At 49.0% G+C, this 16,880-nt stretch overlaps 1 protein-coding gene across 1 annotated transcript; it reads right to left on the bottom strand.

The window, feature by feature from the left end:
• Window positions 1–5,192: 5,192 nt before the first annotated feature.
• On the bottom strand, window positions 5,193–15,808 carry DDRGK1 (DDRGK domain containing 1). Its single transcript, XM_010836495.1, has 9 exons — window positions 15,652–15,808; window positions 14,249–14,449; window positions 13,019–13,131; window positions 12,697–12,798; window positions 9,310–9,432; window positions 8,964–9,002; window positions 6,386–6,442; window positions 5,799–5,847; window positions 5,193–5,485 (listed from the first exon to the last, which is right to left on the bottom strand). Exons 1-9 carry the CDS (start codon window positions 15,740–15,742, stop codon window positions 5,319–5,321), a joined length of 942 nt encoding a protein of 313 aa, XP_010834797.1. The 5' UTR covers window positions 15,743–15,808; the 3' UTR covers window positions 5,193–5,318.
• Window positions 15,809–16,880: the final 1,072 nt, after the last annotated feature.

The raw sequence follows: 16,880 nt of genomic DNA, 5'->3' as shown, positions 1-16,880 counted from the left end.
GTTGATGACCCAAGTATGATGGGTTTTTTTACAACCTGATGATGTTTACACACACACACACACTCTGGGCCCGTGAAAATGGAAAGCGAAAGGAAAAATAAAAGAACATTATTAGACTGTATTCTCCTTTTTACTACTATTCTTTACTAATTGCACATTTTACCAAAGATAGAAGATGGCTTATGCTTTTATGTTCTCCAGGAATTTTTTTGGGTAATATTTTTCTTTTCTGTTTTTATATAATTGATGTTTTGTTTATACTGACAGAGACTTATCTGTACCTATATGATATAAACCTCATTGCAAGTTATTTAGAAATAGGTAAAAAAGAATACAAGTCACCACCCCACCCACCATCTCAAGTGAGTTTTATGTACTCACATCTATTTGTGAAGCATGTTGGTCCTTCTTAAAGCCCCAAGCAAAATAGTATTTTAAATGATTATTGCATCATGGAAATTATGGTCATGTCCAAACTTGTAATCAGTTTTTATGGAAACCTGCAAACTCCAAAAGTGTTACCAGAATAAATTTTTGTAAAATCTGGGGTAAATTTGTCCAGCAGAAAGTCTTCTCTGTAAACTCTGTACATTAACATTGCAGATAGGTACAGGGGTGGTTAAAAATTTTTTTTATTACCTGCCTTCGGGGTCCACATTTCTCATATATCCAATATGCACAAACTAAAAAGGCATCAAGACAACTGTCAAGCTAGATATCAAGTATGTGTCCACATACCTACTATAGGGTTTAGCACAGCAAAAAGTGATTTGATTTACTTCACTGATGAGAAATAAAGAAAATAGAACGACAGAAGTATTTATCTCAGTTACTCAATTACGATACAGTTGGAACACTACTGGTTTTAGTTTGGGGATGATGATGATGATGGATTTGTTTTTTGTATCATTTTAGAAATTTAAGTCAAATTGTAAAATCATATAAGAAAGTTCCAATGACTACTTGGTCAAAGTAAATCTAGTAGGTTATATGCAAAGGGTTATATTTAAACAAGCTTAGCGTTATGGTATCAGTATTTGGTAGGTTCTATTACGAGGTTCCCTTTCACATTCACCTTTAATGAGTAGTAAAATACTGCATTAACCAGTCAAAAATTATGTATGACTAATCAAAAATTATATCAGGCTAAACCAAGGAAAATATTTTTTTTCATTATATCAGGCTAAACCAAGGAAAATATTTTTTTTCAATGTCCCCACTGTAGTTTACACTGTTTTTGTTACAACTCTGTGACTACTTTAAGTTATATGATGTGCTACTCTTCACTCAGATACTGCTCCTTGGCCCTGTCAATACATAAGGAACAGGCTCATTAGAACCCTGTTTTTCAAACTGTAGGTCGAGATCTGTGAATGAGCTATACAATCAATTTAGTCACCATCAGCAGTGAAACAGAATAGAGAAATAGAGAGTTCCCTGGTGGTCTAGGGGTTGGGAGTCCGGGATTTCTCTGCTATGGGCCAGAACAGGTGCGGGGTGGCCAAAAAAAAGAAAACAGAGAAACAAATATCAACATACATCAAACCATGATAAGCAAAGGGTTACTGTGAAACTTCAGCTTGCTCATCATCTGTACATATGCACACACACATGTACCAAGTCCTGAATGTAAAATGGTTTTCTTAGTAAGAGATACTGTCAAAAAAGTTTGAAAAGCACAGCTTTGGTAGAATAGTCATCTCCAATCTTGGGGGCAGGACTTAGGACTGGAGGTGCCTGGAGCACACACTCGTGAAGGCTTGCTGCAGTACCCGCCAGCAGTACAATGGGGGTGTGGAGGGAGGAGGTGACAGAGTAATAAAGATTTGTGGGATACACAGATTGCAAAGAAGGCTTAAGAAATGAGTTCGTGATTTAAAACACTAATTAAAATAGAGCCCAAATGTCTGGGCTCAGCTCTTCCCTACTGGGACCCAAGCTCCCTTTGCACCTTCTCTCATCTTTGCCCCCAACATTCCCTTTTTTTCACCCAACGCTCCATGTCCCTCAGTGAACCATAAATCTACATTCTGTACACCTGGCTTCCCCTCAGCCCAGGCCTCCCCTTGTAGTATAGCCCACACACCTGTTGGCTGGATAACTGACCATCTCCCTGTTATACTAATAGCACTGCCCTGCCCCCACCTGTGGATGAGGCCATCTTTTATTTACTGTGGTTCACTGGGGAACCTTGGAGAAGGCAATGGCACCCCACTCCAGTACTCTTGCCTGGAAAATCCCATGGACGGAGGAGCCTGGTAGGCTGCAGTCCATTGGGTCGCTAAGAGTCGGACACGACTGAGCGACTTCACTTTCACTTTTCACTTTCATGCATTGGAGAAGGAAATGGCAACCCACTCCAGTACTCTTGCATGGAAAATCCCAAGGATAGAGGAGCCTAGTGGGCTGCCGTCTATGGGCTGCACAGAGTTGGACATGACTAAAAGCAACTTAGCAGCAGCAACAGCAGCTGGGGAACCTACCTCATTCATACTCAGTATTTAATAGTTTTTTAACTTTTGATCAATTTTGTAAACAACTCCTTTGAAAAGATGAGTTTACTACATGGTTCTCCAACCACTGCTTTTCAATACACCTTGAAGGTGCATTAAAAAAGAAATGTTATGGAACTTCCCTGCTGGTCCAGTGGTTAAGAATCTGCACTTCCACTGCAGGGGACGCAGGGTCCATCCCTGGTCAGGGATCTAAGACCCTATCTACCGCATGATGAGGCCCCAGAAAGAAAAGCTGTGAAAGAACCAAACTACTGGGAGCAAAGTGCTTTCAAAACAGACCTGTTGGGCTGGGCTGTGAAGATGAGGCACCTGTAAGCACAACAAGCACTGTGTAATTTAGGGGTTACAAAACCCAAAACTTATCGGTTTGATTGAAGCCATCAGTCTAGAGTTCCTGACAGAAGAGGAAAAATCTATGAAAGAGGAGCCACAAAACATGTTGAGGACTCAGATGGGTCTCTGGTTCTGAATCACCATCCTCCGCCAGTTATTTATACCCTCCGCCAGTTGAAATAATCACCTTTGTGCTTCAGGATAAGTGAAAACTGTACCCTCAGGAAAAAATATAAGTACAAACAGAGCTAGTGAATAAGCAAATGTAAATCCACTGAACTGAAATGTTTATCATCAGTTTTAGCAATGCAGATACCAATCAGTAATGTAACCATGTGTGTCTGGTCAACTTTTTAAGGTATAAAAGTATTTAAAAATAATTTCATATATAGCTGGCCTTTGAACAAAATGGGTTTGAACTGTTTGAATCCACTCATGAGGTGATTTTTTTCAGCATAAATACTATGGTACAGCACAATCTGTGGTTGAGTGAACCTGCAGATGCAGAACCACAGATATGGAGGAACTTTGGATAGAGGACTGGCCGTAAGTTACACAGGCAGATATTTACCTGTGTTGAGGGCCAGTACACCCAACGCCCTGTTGTTGGTCAACTGTACTCACGTGGGGAGTTTAAATTCTTAGAAGTATTTAAGTAATAATTAATATGTGCATGAAAATTTGTCTAAGTGGTTAAACCTGAAAGTTTTCATGTATTAGTTGTTGAAACACTAATCACTTACTGTCTGGAAGAATATTCATTTAATAAATTTGTTAGACTAGTAGACTTCTTACTAAATAGCGCACAAAGGATTACAGGTTCTTCTCCACACTAAGCTGTTGGAACACAAAGAATCTTAGAAAGCTTCTGGGACAGGAGGGAGGGTTATGCCTTTTTCACACTCCTACCCTATGGGCAGTGTCCTGAGGATCGAATGCAGTGGCTGGGGCTGCCATAGCCGTCTTATTATGTGGATGGCAGTGGCTGAGGGAAAGCATGGAAGCCTCTCCACTATGGATTTTAATTACTTGCAACTTTTCGGCCTGCCTTTCCACCCCACCTCCACCTCCATCACCAGCTCTCAACCTTGGTTACTCACTGGAATCTCTTATTGATTCTCCCTGGACCCACCCTGAGAGATTCTGATTGAACTGGCCCAGGGTACAGCCTGGCATGAGATTGGGGTATGCTCCCCAGGTGATTTTAATGAGCAACCAGGGCTGAGAACCACTGCTCTAACTGTAAGCCAGCTCCTCTTTTCCCTTTGGATTTTATCTCCCTCACACTGGGTTATCTGTGTCTAGTTCTTCTTCCTAGACTGAGCTCCCACTGGCCTTCCAAACAACGCAGGTAGCGCTTTTCAGCCCATTGCTGACTGAAATACCAGAGTCCCACCGTACTTGGAATATAGGTACTATAGTTTTTGCTTACAGAATCAAATGAGTCAAAATCACCCTTGATAATCCCTCAGGAAGGGTCTGTTCTGGGAGCCTGATGCCCCATCTCCCCATCACCATCTACGTAGGTAGTTTCCTCCTGGACTGGAACAGAAAGCTGCCTCTTCCTCCACCAGGCACCAAAGTTAAGTATGTGGTTGTGTCTAGGGGCCATGTTGCATAAAAAATACACATTTAAACACATGCCTCACCCTCAGCACAGCAGGAAGCTCATGCCTTGAACAGCCCACAGGAACCACTGACTGACCCTATGGGAGACACACATCTCCCATCTCACACCTACTCCTGAACATATGGTCCTTACATCCCCCAGTGGGTGGAATCGCCCACACCATTTAAACTTTTGTCAAGGATGTAGAACTGAATTCATGTGAAGTCCTATATGAAGCAAGGTCCCTCCACCGCACAATTCCATCCAGCTCAAGCAGGTCTTCCCCTTCTTTCTCCCTGTCCCACAAGCAGCTGGCTCAGCCTTTCTCCTCCCTGACCTCCCTTCCCTCCCACTTAAGGCTGATGTTTTCTAGGACTCTTTATCTGTGGCACCTCTCATTAACTCTTCTTCATAAGAGCTCTCATGGTGAGAACTCCTTCCTCAATTCGGGGAGATGTTGTCCCAAGAGGATTCCCTCTATGGCTCTGGTAAGGTGGGAGGGGTGGGAGTAAGACCTCATCCAGGCTTTGGGGACTGGGCATGCAGGGCACAAAGGAACAGAGTAAATGATCAGTGTTTTTTGAATGCATGCATTCATAACAATGGAACTTGCATCTGTTTCCAAAGGACCCCACCCCAATCCCCAAGATAAATTCCAAAATGAGATTTTCACCAGCTCATCTGGCACCCCAGGCCAGGCCTTCTGCCACACCAAACCACACCAAGCTCACGAGTACTGATTGGGCCTTTAATCTGTAACTGCCTGGCCACACTCCATCTGCCCCAAGATGGTGAAAAGGAACAAAGATGTATGGCCAGGTAGGCCATGCCAGCTCTCAGTCCAAGAGGGAAGTCCTAGGTCAGGCTGGGGCCTGAGCAGGGGTCTCCCGGCCCCAGGCGATGAGGGAGTTGCTGGCCTGGGCAAGCTCAGTGATGGATACCCGGCCCCGCTGCCGGATGAAGTTAGCCACCGCAGCCAGTTCCTCCGGGGTTATGTAGATGAACTTGCCCCGGTCGTCAATCACACCTGTGGGGACATGCAGGTCGTGGTGCTGAGCCCTCCCCACATGCCCAGCGACCCACCCACTCCTCCTGCCTGCCTGCTTGGCCTTTCCCAGCTGTATCCAACTTTGGTGAGTCACATCAGGCTTCCTTGCCTGTCCTGTCACCCAAAGCCATCACCAGGCCTTGGCATCCTCCTCGTTGAACTGCATCCCCCTTCTCAGGGCCCCTCCTTGTACCCTGCTCCCCTACCCAGGGTGCTCATCCTAGCCTTGCAGCCCCACACGGCTAGATGCTCCCCAAGGCCAGGGCCCGCAGTGACACTGTCCTCCTCTCACCTGAAAGAGTCCCCTCAGCCAGCAGGTCCTGGATGCGGTTTATGGTGTCCTGTGAGGAGAACAGTTCTTAGAGTAGGGACAGGCACTGCTGCCCCCAGAAGGAGCACCTACAACCTTCCTCCCACCACAACCAAACCTCTCCTCTCCTTCTCATGGCCACCCTGAAATGTGACTCCACGTGTCTCCTTTGGAGGGTCCTAGAGGGAAGGGGCTCTGGTCCTGGAGTCTGGCAGGACCCCCCCACCCCCACCCCGAGAGAGACTCCCTTCCAACCAAAAGAGAAGTGGTGACATTTGGCTGAGGAGGCTGGTATGGCCTGTTGTAGGACAGCTGTCTAGGTAATTGGATTTGGGCTGCTGGAGTGATGGGGTTCAGACCTTTTTCTTTTTTTTCTTCCTGACTGCTTTCCAACTAGTTATAAAGGCAGAATGCCTGGGGTGACGAGAGATTCCTACAGTATACTCACTCTTGGTTGGGGGTAGGGGGGAAGGGGCATTGAGACTCTCCATCTTTAGGGCAGGCCCGTTCTGACAGCCACACACATTCCATGGCTGCACTCCACATACAGGCCACCCTGCAGGGCTTACCTGAGTACGTAGGCCCACCTGGGAAGCCAGGTCTTCCAAGAGCACGACCTTGGACCGCTACAAAGGGAGGAGAAGGTGCAAGGCTGAGCTTGGGCAAATCCTTTTCCATACTGGCACCCTCTGAAGTTGGTGTTCTGATCTGATCTGCTCTGGGTGGCTAGACACACACTGTGCAGATCCTACGGGAGAGCCTTGTTCCCCTCACACACTACTCACACACTCTCCCAATCACCCATACAGAGGACATACACGTTCATAAACTCTCCTGTTCCCCTGCTTGTGGGCAGCGATCTGCCCGCCAGGCCCTTGGACTGAGGACCACCCTGAGACAGAAACACACCTGCAGAACCAAGCACAGCTGCCGGCTTCTCCTCTGCAACCAGAGGTGTCTTTCTAATATATTGGACAGGCTGGAAGGGGAAACGCCACAGAGATGAAGGGGAGGAATGACAATCACCAAAAGCTATTTTAAAAAACCTTTTCTGGGACTTGTGTTCGCTGAGAACTTGCCAGGACCAGGCACTGAGAAGGTGTGGGAGAAGCAACGTTGAACAGGACATGGCCCACAGCCCCGCCAAGGAGAAGGTGAGAATGGGGAGAACAGAGCAGATAAACAGCCCCAGTAAGCCAGGACCTAGGCAGCTCAGTCTTGCCTCACCTTTGCTCACTGCTCCCTAGCCCAAAGATCACGACAATGCTGACATGCCCATACTTCCTGTCACCATCCTCTTCACACTGTATGAGCCCTCAAGATAACTGTCAGTAACACCAGCCAGCACTTTTCACACACAGCCATGTGCCCACAAGCTTCCTTCACACCCTCAGAAGAAACTTTAGTTCCCAGGGGGTGCAGCTGAGGGTCCACTGGTGGGCTCTACCTGCATCTGCCCCGTCTCCCTCAAAACAAAGAGCACATGACTTGTGAGAAGGCGATCGTCTGCATTTCCGTGAATCTTCCACAGCAAATGAGCTGGGGGAGGACTGACACGGTGACACCTCCCCAGCTGCAGATGGCGTGAGACTGTTCGAAATGCCAGACTGAATATGTAAGCAGGGAGGCAAGTGAATGGCAGTTGGGCCAGGGCGTGGGCAAGTACGAGGTGACCTGGCCAGCTGGCCTCTACCTACAAAGCAGGGAGTGGGTGCTGGGCTCCCAGCAACAGCTCAGAGTGTGATTATGGAGTCACCCCAGGTGGTCCCTGAAAACCTGGTCTGAGGGGTTGTTGGCACTAAAAGTATGTCTGGAAAAACTAATCAGTCAACCAACCCAACCCAACCAGAAGGGAGAGTGAACCAACAATATCAAATTACAGCCGAGCTTCATGTAACTGCTACGCACAGAAATGTCCCTCTAGTTCTGAAACCCTAGGATGAAAGGGCCCATCCCCTTAAGCCAAGAGGAAGGTGGGTAGGCTGAGTTTTGGAAGTTCTCCTTTTCCCTACAACAGGAGCTCTGGGACAATCAGCTAGCATAAGCTGGAGAAACTTCTACTAAACTCCAAAAGAGCTTGGAAAACACCAGAAAATGGCCCCTCCGGAGAGCTGCTGAGAGCAAGGATAGGAACTTCCCTGGGGGTTCTCAGGTCTCTGCCTTGTGGGGGCGGAGACTGAAGCTGATGCAGGAGGGCTTCCTGGAGGAGAGACTCAGGGCTGTGTTGCTGCCCACTGAGTGGGTGGGGACAGTGAGCTCCAAATAGAGGAGAGTGTGACATATCCTGCCCAGGGTTGCAGCCCTCAATCAAGTGTGCCAGGGTGGAAAATGGACTCTATGAGAAAGGAATGGTCAGTCTGAGGGAGCCTTCTCCCTCTCAGGAACCCCCAGCCCCTAGGCTGTGAGCCTAGCCCCTTGCAGCTAGGAGGTGTATAAACCCTGCTCTCTTCTGGGAGAGGTGGGGGGGGATTATGCAAGCCCTGGCTCCTTGGCACCCCTAGTACCACCCCCACCACCGCCTCCGCTCCCTCTGTACTCCTTCCCTCAGCCGCCTCTGCACCCTAAGCTGCACTTGAAAACCTCTCCCCTCATCGCATCCTTTGTGGGAGAGAAGTTGCTTAGCAGCAAAGCAGAGCAGGACATGCTTATGCAACCGGAGCAGTATTCAGGAGGCCCGCGCTGCAGCTGCAGACAGAAGGGGGCACACCTGCTACCCTGCCCTAGATTCCAAAGGAAACATCCTCCAGTATCCCGAGGAAGACCCAAGTTCCTGGTCAGGAACACGTGGCAGGGGATGTGGCTTCTCCTCAGTATGACAGAACTGGTAGAAAACACGTGTGAAGAAACTTGAAAACACAATGACTCACTAAGCGTGGGGTCTGAAGAGCAGGGAAACTGTCAAACCCTAAGCATGAGGAAGCTATCGGACCTCCCACACAGATCAGGTCCTTCCCCACCTTTGGGGTCAGAGGAGAAGGGGCTTTCCTGGCCAGGACCCTAGCAGGCCCACCTGCCCACTCCTGCACAAGCTTGAGTGACATGTGTGCAGACCCCGCTTGGGCCTACCCCCTCCAGGCCCTGAAGATGAACCCAACACACATACAAGAAGCAAGCAGCTGACACCAGGTTCTGCTCTGCATTTCTTACCTTAATGTAGTTGATGAATTCAGTCAGGAAGCTATGGGACTAGAGAAGCAGAGAAATCAAGATGAGAGTCCCCTGGCAGGGGCCACAAGGCTCTATGCCTACCCACCTACCCAGCCGAGTGCCTGTCCAACCACCTGGGTGAGCAGCACAGCCTCCTGTGGGGAGGGGATCGAGGCACCACCTCTCCCAAAGACAAGGTCTCGGCCACTAGAGCCTGCTGATCCTGATGCCCACCCGCCTCTCACTGGAAGGCCAGGGAAGCAGGTGAGGAGCCGCAGGGTGTCTGAGATGGGGCTGTGCTGCCTTTCTGGGCTCAGGGAACATTTTCTAGGGCTGGTGGACCCACCTGCTCCTCAGTCATGGTCTCGCCCACACCCTCCTCCTCCACCACGAAGGTCTCCTTCAGTTTCAGATACTCTTCATGCTCCCGCTGGGCCTGCTCCTCCTGGGCCTTCCTCTCCTCCTCTTCCTGTGGACACAGAGGAGGCAAGAGTCAGATAGAGTGGCCATCCTACTCTGTTTTAGTCTTTGCTGCTCCCAGAGGCCAGAGACAGAGCTCAGGGACAGAGCTCCTTCAAGACCTTGATCCCTCTGGCCCCTAAGCTAAACTGCACGATCCCTCTTCTCAATCAGTTCTATCACTTCCCAGACGCTGCTCAGCATCCCTCTCCCTGAAAATCCTGCCATGAATGTCCTACAACATCCTCCAGCCACCCCCTCCCACATCCTGCCCTGTCATGTCCAAGCTTTTTGAACAAAACCCAGGTTCCATTTCCCATCAGTCAACTATCCCTCTAGCCCACTCCAATCTGGCTTCTGCACACTCAGCTCCACCAAAATAAGTCCTGCTATGGCCTCACCCATGTCCTCTACCCACCAAACCCAAGGGACAACCATCAGGCCTCATACCCCAGTCCTCTCAGTGGCCTTGGGGAGAGCCTACCATCCCCTCTTCCATCCCTCGGCTTTCAGACCCTACCCTCTCCTGGATCTCCTCCTGTTCTTTGGGTCATTCTTCCCACCTCCTCCATCACTCAGCCCAGTCCCTTCTCTCTCTTCTACTCTCTAGGCCACCTCACTATGCCCACAGCATCAATTATGCCCTAATGAAAAACGAATGAAATCCCAACAATGTGTTAAATTTACTAAATAATAACGTATTATTACCAGCTATAAAAAATATACCACAGTAAGGTATGATGTTAATGGTAAGGGTATCTGAGTGCCAGTGACTGCTGCTGTTGTATCCCTCCACAAATCTCTCTTCCCAAACACACGACTGCCCACGTGGCACACCCACTGGGCCGTCTCACAGACACCTCAAATTGATGATGTCCCAGAAAGACCCTGTGATCTACCCCCCACACATCTGGACTCCTCCTGAATCCTTGGCTTAGCGAATCTCACAGCTATCTGGCCAGCTGCCCTGGTCAGAAATGAGGCTCCATCTACCACTTCTTTCTTTAACTTCTGGAAAACTGCTTGATCCATCCACCACCACCTAATGCAACAGTCTTGCCCCAAACCAACCCATTTTCCAGAATTCTCAGAAAGATCTATCTTAAACATGAAGATAAAGCTGTGACATGGAATATACAGGATGAGCCTGGAGCATTTTTCAGTGTCAAAAGTAAGAAAGTACTCAAAGAAGAAAAACATTAAGGGTATGTCAAAGGTAAACAGGGGCCAACTAAAAGCACTCCCAGTAGCCAAAGCTAGAACAATCTAAGCAAAAAAGTAAATAAGATAGCATTGGATGGGACTGCACTGGTAGTCAGGTGGTTAGGACTCTGCATGTTCACTGCTGAAGGCCTGGGTTCAGTCCCTGGTTGAGCAACTAAGATTCCACAAGCCATGTGGCATGGCTAAAAAACAAAGATAGCACTTGGATTATAATACAAAGTGCAAAATAGATATTCATAAGTCCATGTAGATACAAATAAACAACTGAATAAATAAAGAAAAGATAAATCTGTACAAATGAATTTCAAATACTTCATGTAAATACTCTCCTCTTAAGTAGATGGAGCATAACTCCCTACTTCTTAAGTGTGGGCTGTGCAGTAGCTTGTTTCCAAGAAACCATGGGAAATGGAGAAATCTGGCAAACATAATCTTGGCCAGGTGATCAAGGTTAACATACAAGTGATAAGCCAAGTCGATAACATGAAACCTTGATATGTTGTGTTGAGGATGGCACTCCACCTCTGGTCTTCCTCCCAGAAATCCATAACCCCCATTCTAACCTTGACAGTAACATAAGCCGAATGCAAATAGAGGGACATTTTATAAAACACTTTCCCAACAGTTCTCAAAACTGTCAAGGTCATCAAAAGCAAGGAAAGTCTGAGAAACTATCACAACTCAGAGGAACCTAAGGAGACATGACAACTAAGTGTAACGTGGCATCCTGGATGGGACCCTGGAAAAGAAAAAGGATATTTGGGCAAAACTAATGAAATCCCAATAATGTGTCAAATTCACTTAATAATAAATTATTAGTTGTAAGAAATATACCACAGTAAGGTGTAAGGTATGATGTTAATAGTAAGGGAAATGGGGTGTAGGGGAGAAGAGCCCCAGAATACTTTAGGTGCATTATTATAATCAATATTCAGAAAAGTGAACTCTGAGGCTGGGAAAGATGGAAGACAAAAGGAGAAGGTGGCGGCAGAGGATGAGACGGTTAGATAGCATCACTGACTTAGTGGACATGAACTTGAGCAAACTGTGGAGACAGTGGAGGACAGAGGAGCCTGGCATGCTGCACTCCACAGGATCGCAAAGAGTTGGACACGACTTAGTGACTGAAATCTTCTGCTGTGTTCCAGCGCATTTGTCACAGCATCCAGAACCAGGCTTTCCGGACATCCAGTGTCCCTGAATAACAAGGCCAGTCAGAGGCCAAAGGTACCAGGCTATGGGGTCTTCCCAGCTGGGCAGCCCAGGCTCTTACTCTATACACCCCACAACTTTATGGTGGTACCCTTCCTGGGCACCTGATTCTCAAAAGGAAGGAAGCACCTGGCAAACAAAGGCTGATTCACCACACTTACTGCAGTGCTCTCCATTCTCCAAGCATCTTCTCTATGCCAGGCCCTGAACAGAACCTGCTGTAGATATGATCCACCATCTCTTACAATGTTCTTTAGTGGCCCAAAGGGCCTCAGGATTCAGAGTCCCTCCGCCCCACCTCACCTCTTTGATCCCTTTCCTTCTTCCTTACCCTGCTCTAGCCACTCTGTCTCAACGTTCTTCAAATGCTTCAGGTGTGTTCAATAAATTACATGCACAAAATTTCGGTTTCAGGCTCATTTTTCAGCAGCAGCTTTATAGAAGCTGTGCCCAGAACACAGAAAGCAAATAAATCAGGGCCTGCACCTGGCTCACAGCCCCTCTTCTAGGCTGCAGGTGCAGGGAAGCAGCATGGGAAGCAAGAGGGCTTCCCAGGTGGCGCTAGTGCTAAAGAATTCACCTGCTAATGCAATAAATGCAAGAGACGTGGGTTTGATCCCTGGATCGGACGATTCCTTGGAGTAGGAAATGGCAACCTGCTCCAGCAGTCTTTCCTGGAAAATTCCAAGGACAGAGGAGCCTGATGGCCTACAGACCATGGGGTTACAAAGACTTGGACACCGCATGCGCGAGCATGCACACGCATGCACACACATACACACACGAAGTAAGGCTGCCTGGGCAGCAGATAGAAGTCAGCTTCTGGGGCCTGGCTCACCTTCTGTTCCTCCTCCAGGCGAAGCCGTTCCTCCTCCTTCTTCCACTCTGCTTCACGCTGTGACTCAAGGCGTTTCCGTTCCTCACGCTCAGCCTCCTCTGCCTGGAGAAAGGCTTTCATAGTTGGGACATCTCCACCTCCAGCCAGAGCCTGCCCACCTCCCAAACAGGCCAGGTCAGGCCAAAGACCATGGTTACAGGAGATGGAGTTAGGCAAGCATCAAACACCCACCCAACATGAGGGGACGGTCTACTACATAGGAGACATGGAAGGCAGGGCCCTTTCCCACCTCTCAGAGCTGCACCCCATCCCTCCTGCTTGCCTCACGTTGGGCTTTTCGTGCTTGTTTCTCCTCCAGCTTCCGTAGTTTCTTGGCTCCAATTTTCCCTGACAAGTGAGTTTCCACTGGCTTCTCTATGTCTTCTTCCTCTTGGGCTGAGTATGGTCAGAGAAAGACACGTCAGGTCCTGGCCACAGAAGACGGATGATATTCACCTTCTCTCTTGTTGCTCTCCTTGAGGGGGATTTCCTTCCACTCACTTGCAAATACCACTAGCCCAGCTCTCCTCTTAAAGCCTCTGCCACGCAGAAATTTGTCTGGGATGTGTGTGTTAGGTTTGGGAGAGGGGTGAGTGAACCATGGGGCAAGAAAATAGATGATAACATTAGACGCTGCTGCTGCTGCTGCTGCTTAGTTGCTTCAGTCGTGTCCGACTCTGTGTGATCCCACAGACGGCAGCCCACTGGGCTCCCCTGTCCCTGGGATTCTCCAGGCAAGAACACGGGAGTGGGTTGCCATTTCCTTCTCCAATGCATGAAAGTGAAAAAATAAAGTGAAGTCGCTCAGTCGTATCCGACTCCTAGCGACCCCATGGACTGCAGCCTACCAGGCTCCTCCGTCCATGGGATTTTCCAGGCAGGAGTACTGGAGTGGGGTGCCATTGCCTTCTACGACATTAGACGCTACATAGCCATAAAGAGGGCACTTGAGTCCTTGGGTGAAGCCCTCAGAGAATGAGTGTACCCCCACAAGGAAGAGTGCTGGGATAGAAGGAGTGGACTGAAGAATTCTCTAGGTCACTCTAAAGACTCCTGCCCTCCTGTTTGGACACTGAGAGCCTAAATGAAGGAAGAAGGGGTTGGCCCAATGGAATAGGGATCAGGGTCCAGAGCTGCCAGTCCCCAGGGAACAAAGGATGGGTCCTAAGTCTCCCCTAGGGGCTTCCCTGGTAGCTCAGTGGTAAAGAATCCACCTGCCAATGCAGAGACGTGGGTTTGATCTCTGGGTCAGCAAGATCCCCTGGAGGAGGAAATGGAAACCCACTCCAGTATTCTTGCCTGGGAAATCCCAGGACAGAGGACTCCATGGACTCACAAAAGAGTCAGACACGACTTAGCGACTAAACAACAACAAAGTGTCTCCTAACCACATCCAATGATTCCCAGACATTCCTCCCACACTATGGCTTCACACTGCATTCTTTTGCCCAGCTTTGGGGTCACCTCACCCTCTAACCCAGGCCCCTTCTCCACCAGGCTGGGCCCCTCTCACCTTGGATGATGGCCTCCTCCTCATTCTCATCGGCCCAGGCCACTCTCTGGGCTCGACGCTGGGCCTGCAAGCGGCTGCCCAGGTCTCTCCGGCGCCGGGGCCTGCCTGCAGCTCTCTGCTCCTCGGGCTCTAAGGGCTGAGGCGGAGCCACTCGGCCTGCTGCTGCGGGTACCTCTTCATTGTGCAAAGGCTCTTGGGCAGCTGTAGGGAAGAGAAGCACCATGATTCTCTCTGGCAGCCCAACTCACCTCTTGGCAGGGGGAACAGCATCCTGGAAGCCTCACTCTCCTCTGCTCAATTTCCTCCAAGCTCCTGCTGCCCACAACAAAGTCCTAATTTCTCAGCCTGACTGTGGAGTCTTTCATAACCCAAACCCTGACCTTGGTCCAGTGCAGCAAGAGCACTCCTTTCCTCCCACCTCTGTTGATACCCTTCTTTCCTCTTAAGGCCCCATCTTTCCAGCTGACCTGTCAGGAGACTACCACCCTGCAAAATGGAGCTGTTCTACCTCTTCCAGAAGCCCACCTTGACCTCTCCAGGCCTCATCTGAATGAATGCCCACAGCAGGACTGTATTAATCTTTTGCCTAACACCACCTGCCACGGTTTTATCTGGAACTCCAATTAGAGAGCGGACCTGAAGGTGAAGTCTCTCCTCCCAGGAAGACTTGTTGGCTATTTGCCTTACCTCAGCTTCTCTGTCCCCTGCCCCTGAAAGATGCTGCGAATAGCTTGTGGGCCCAAGGAAGGGGAGGGACATATACCCAAACTCATATGCCGATAAAGAAATGATGGAGAGGGGGCCAGGGTGGAGGATGACAGGTGTATCTGTTACGTGCCCTGGCAGCTGACACGGCCTTCCGGGAGGGATGCAAAACAGGGAGGAGGGTGCATGCACACATGGGTGTTCTTGAGGGGTAAGGAGAGAGCTTGCTGGAGCCACCTCATACTCTTTTCTGTTCACAGGTAGGTAGAAAACACTCAGTGGCCCCCTTCTCATCAGCGGCTCTGGAGCCAGCCTGGCAGGGATGGGAAACCCCTGTGGATCGCTCAACGGACGCAGCGGGGGGGCTGAAGGATGGTAGTGTCTGCCAGGGCCTGGCCCTCAGGGAGGGCCAAGGGGCGAGGAGATGAGGGCACGCTCTCTTTGGGGGCCAGGAAAAAGGTGTAGGGACCCTGCCACTCGGTCCGCGAGCTGGCATCTGCACTGCAGCGAGCTGCTGGTCGCCGCCTTGCGCGCATGCTCAGGCGTGCGGCCTGCGGGAGGTGGAAGGCGCGGAGATCTGGTCAGCTGCGCTTGGCAAGTCCGCGCATGCGCGTGAGCCGCGGCTCCACGGCCTACACAGACTGAGGAGATAAGAGGACGCGTGGCCCCACCGGCCCTGGCGCGGCGGCATCTCCTACCTGCTGCCGCCCGGCCCCGGCCGCGAGTCAGGAACAGAATAAGCCCGACAAGCAGAGCCGCCACCACCAAGTACACCACGGGGGACACCATGATGTTGACTTCCAGGTGGAACCTGCGCGTTCACCCAGACACCCGGGCTCTCCCAGGCTCCGCCCAACGCCCATCTGGCCCCTCCTATTTCCTATCTAGACCCCGCCCACCTCTCGGCCCCGCCCTGGCCTCACTAAATGGAGGCCTTAGTTTTTTTTCTTAATCAATCTGCTGCACAGCACATTGACTCAGTTGTGTGTGTGTGTGTGTGTGTATATATATATATATATATATATGTATACTTTCTGTTTTAGGATTTTTTTTTTTCTGGTTTGGCTCACAGCTCGTGGGATTCTCAGTTCCCAGACTAGGGATTGAACCACTGTTTATTTTCAAAACAGTAAACAATACCAGAGGGATTTCCTCAGTGGGTAAGACTGGGCACTTCCAATGCAAGGGGCCAGGGTTCAATCCCTGGTCAGGGAACTAGTGCCCACTTCCTGCAACTAAAGATCCCATCTCCCACAACTGAAACTAAGACCTGGTGCAGCCAAATAAAAATATATGTTAAAAAAAAAGCATGCAGGCAACCATTCAAATACTAAAAAAATAAAAGGAACTATTTCAGAGGTAGAATTAATAGGATCTGACAATCTCCTTTGAAGGCAAGAATTGCCTTTTTTCACTTTAGTTTCCTCCACAATGAAGGAAGTGCAGTTCCAAAGAGATTATTCCATCATAATCCTAGCTAAAGAAATAAAAATTCACATTTTAATTCTAACAGTCTATTTAATGAACGAATAATGCAATCCCTTTCATTTCTGTTCAGAACAACAAAGAACCTATTTCTTTATATGTTGGATCATCAGTTAGGTAAAGCAATCAATATGTCTCTGTTCTGTCTTGTTGCCTAAGAGGATTTCTGTCACTTGCAACCAAGGATCCTGATTAAAGATCACACATACACAAACTTCCTCATACAATTTTTTGTATTCACATATCTTCTCCCTCCTCACCAAGTTCTTGGGCTCAAAGACCTTCAGGATGATTGACTGCTTGATTGGTTTGCAGGATCTTAGTTCCCAAATCCTCAACAATGAAAGCAGAGTCCTAACCATTAGGCCACCAGGGAATTCCCCAAGGCCATCAGATTTAGAGTGAGGTCCAGCTCACTCTAAGAGTGAATACCCACTTCCAA

The sequence above is a fragment of the Bison bison genome, unplaced genomic scaffold, assembly GCF_000754665.1.
Source record: "Bison bison bison isolate TAMUID 2011002044 unplaced genomic scaffold, Bison_UMD1.0 scf7180017864063, whole genome shotgun sequence".
Taxonomy (NCBI): domain Eukaryota; kingdom Metazoa; phylum Chordata; class Mammalia; order Artiodactyla; family Bovidae; genus Bison; species Bison bison.
The sequence above is the reverse complement of the archived record's forward strand: the minus strand, read 5'-3'. Positions and strand labels throughout refer to the sequence as shown.